The 2,336-nt window shown below is 62.8% G+C and overlaps 1 protein-coding gene across 4 annotated transcripts; it reads right to left on the bottom strand.

Moving 5' to 3' along the window:
- Positions 1–268: 268 nt before the first annotated feature.
- Positions 269–2,029, bottom strand: MID1IP1 (MID1 interacting protein 1). Of its 4 annotated transcripts, none has more exons than XM_066177020.1 (2): positions 1,697–2,029; positions 269–1,522 (listed from the first exon to the last, which is right to left on the bottom strand). In XM_066177020.1, the coding sequence occupies exon 2, from the start codon at positions 1,360–1,362 to the stop codon at positions 868–870; it is 495 nt and encodes a 164-aa protein (XP_066033117.1). In that variant the 5' UTR covers positions 1,363–1,522; positions 1,697–2,029; the 3' UTR covers positions 269–867. The 4 variants fall into 4 exon arrangements, with proteins under 4 accessions (XP_066033117.1, XP_066033116.1, XP_066033120.1 ...); XM_066177019.1 differs by having other exon boundaries at positions 269–1,519; XM_066177023.1 differs by having other exon boundaries at positions 1,907–2,029.
- Between the last annotated feature and the right edge of the window lie 307 nt (positions 2,030–2,336).

The following is a 2,336-nucleotide window of genomic DNA, read 5'->3' as shown; positions in this document are numbered from 1 at the left end:
CACTGACCTTCAAGCCAACACTCACGCAGAGGAACCTCACCGTGCAGCTGGGAACAGCTTACCAAAACTCAGGCCATGTATGGTTAAGTTTAATATGGTCATTCAAACATTTTAGATATGCCAAGTTATCATCACTGCTTAATTGCTTTGATGGGAAAAAAACCAAACAAACCAAAGCCACAAAACCCTCTCTCTTGCATTTACAGATTTCTGTATCTAGTAAGGCAACTCTTGATGTAACACAGAAGAAAAACAGAAGAATTCCAGATGTTAAAAATATCATTTAATTAGAGAAAGATAAATCATACCAAAAGTTTAGGTCACTCTTAGTTAATACATTTGCATTTATTTTAGAATATACTCTACATCTGAGTAAAAAAGTTTTAAATAAACTCCAGTACATGTACAACCATGGAACCCCGTCATCTCCCCCACAACAGAGGGATGCTCCTTAGCTCACTGGGTTCCCTCCGGGGTAACAGAAGCAATTTTGTGCCAGTTTCGTTATGTTCATCGGCTTGAGCAGAGCCTCCTTATCAGCCAGCAATGCCACCACCTCGTACACGCACGGGTTCAGCCTCCCCGCTGGGTCGGGCACCAGCGACTGCTCGCCCCGGACCGTACAACGAAAAAAAAAACCACGGAGGGGAGGGGGTGTCAAAATAATTAATAAACTAGTATTGATTAATTTACATCTCTTTCTCTCGCTTGTGCGTTGGTAGAAAACCTGCTGCAGTCCTGGGAGCGCGCACGGAAGCCCCGGCCCGGGGCGCTGCCCGCCCTCGGCCACCGCAGCAGCGGCAGCGCCGGGCGGGGACGCGCCGCTCCCGCCGGGTCGGAGCCCCTTCCCCTGCTCCCCCCCGGCGCTCAGTGCCCCCAGCTGCTGACGCCGATCTCCTGCTTGTATCTGTTGGTGAGGACGTTGGCCTTGCGGGTGAGCTTGGAAAGGACCGAGTGGAGTCCGCTGAGGTGGTAGTGGAACTGCTGCTCCAGGTCCTCCTCCCCCTCGCCCTCCTCGGCGGGCCCGCCGCCCAGCTTGTCCTTCTTGCGGGCGGCCTCCTCGCCCGCCGGCGGCTGCACCACGCCCCACTCGATGTCGTTGCGGATGGACTTAAGCAGCATGTAGTGGCTGTACATGTCCCTGCGGGAGAAGTAGGCGCCGGGGTCGCCGGGCGGCAGGGCAGCATCCCGGGGCGGGCACACGGCGCCCGCCGCGTCCAGCTCCTCCAGCAGCAGCGGCACGTCGCGCAGCAGGCTCGGCACCATCACCGTCTGGTCCATGTTGTTGACGGCGCCGATGAAGCGGTTCATGGCGTTGAAGAGGGAGTACTTCTGGCTGTACGAGTCGCAGATCTGCATCATGCTGGCGGCCGGGCAGGTGTGCTCAGCGACGCGGCAGGGACCGGACCGGACCGCGGGGCTCCTCCGGCGGCGACCTCTTCCTCCTCCTCCTCCGCGCTAGCAGCACCGGCCGCCCTCCGTCGCGGGCTGGGCTCGGCGGCTGCTGGCAATCAGAGTCCTGCTGGGAGGCGGTGGCGAAGGCGCCGGGGTTAGAGGCTGCTCTCCCTCCCTCTTTTCCTCCTCCCTCCCTCAACCCGCCTTCCCGTCCCCTCCCGCCAGCGCCTTCTCCTCCCCCGCCGCCTTTATCCCCAGCCCTGTGTCCTTTCTTCATCCTTCTCCCCGTCCCTTCTCTCACCCTGCACTCCTCCGCCTGCCCTGCTGCAGCCGCCGGGGCTCGCTGCCGCCGCTCTCCTCCGTACACAACGAGGCAAAACGTAGAAGTCCCCCACAACTCCTCCCGGGAACCGGGTGTAGGGGGTGGCCGAGGGGATGGCAGCCCCGCACCGCACCGGTGAATTAAAATTCAAGCGGTCCCCAGCCGCCGTGCCGCGGGGAAGGCACCCACCGTGGTCCGGAGCTGTTCCCCGCCGCCCGTAGCCGCGCTCCCATCCCCGGCACCGTATTTATAGCGCCTATCTTACAACAAGGTGCTCCCCAGTACCATCCCCCGCGCCCCCACGCCAGATAAAGGCGGCGGGCGGCGGCCACACCGGCTCCGCCTCTCGCCCCCCACCGGGGGAGGGCGCCGGGAGCAGAGCCCGCACCGCGGGCATCCCGAGGGCGCCGGGTCGCGCGGGCTCGGCGCTGGCGGCACAAACTGCGGGGCTGGGGTCACAGGGGAGCCGATCCAGTGCGGCTAGTCCCTCGCACCCCAACCCTGGGACGAGGCAACGGCGGCCGCAGCGCGCTCCCCGGCGCCGGTGCCGCCCGGGCCAGGGGGACACAGCAGCGCCGCGGGCCCGCCCTCCCCCATGGCCGGGCGGGGGAGCCGCGGC

This window comes from Chamaea fasciata, unplaced genomic scaffold (genome assembly GCF_029207755.1).
Source record: "Chamaea fasciata isolate MVZ Bird 193981 ecotype frontalis unplaced genomic scaffold, bChaFas1.0.hap1 SCAF_2, whole genome shotgun sequence".
Classification (NCBI taxonomy): Eukaryota; Metazoa; Chordata; class Aves; order Passeriformes; family Sylviidae; genus Chamaea; species Chamaea fasciata.
This window is presented reverse-complemented; position numbering and strand designations above follow the sequence as displayed.

What these genes read in the sequence shown, in the direction of transcription:
- MID1IP1 (XM_066177020.1), bottom strand. Translation starts at nt 1,362, where the DNA reads ATGATGCAGATCTGCGACTCGTACAGCCAGAAGTACTCCCTCTTCAAC.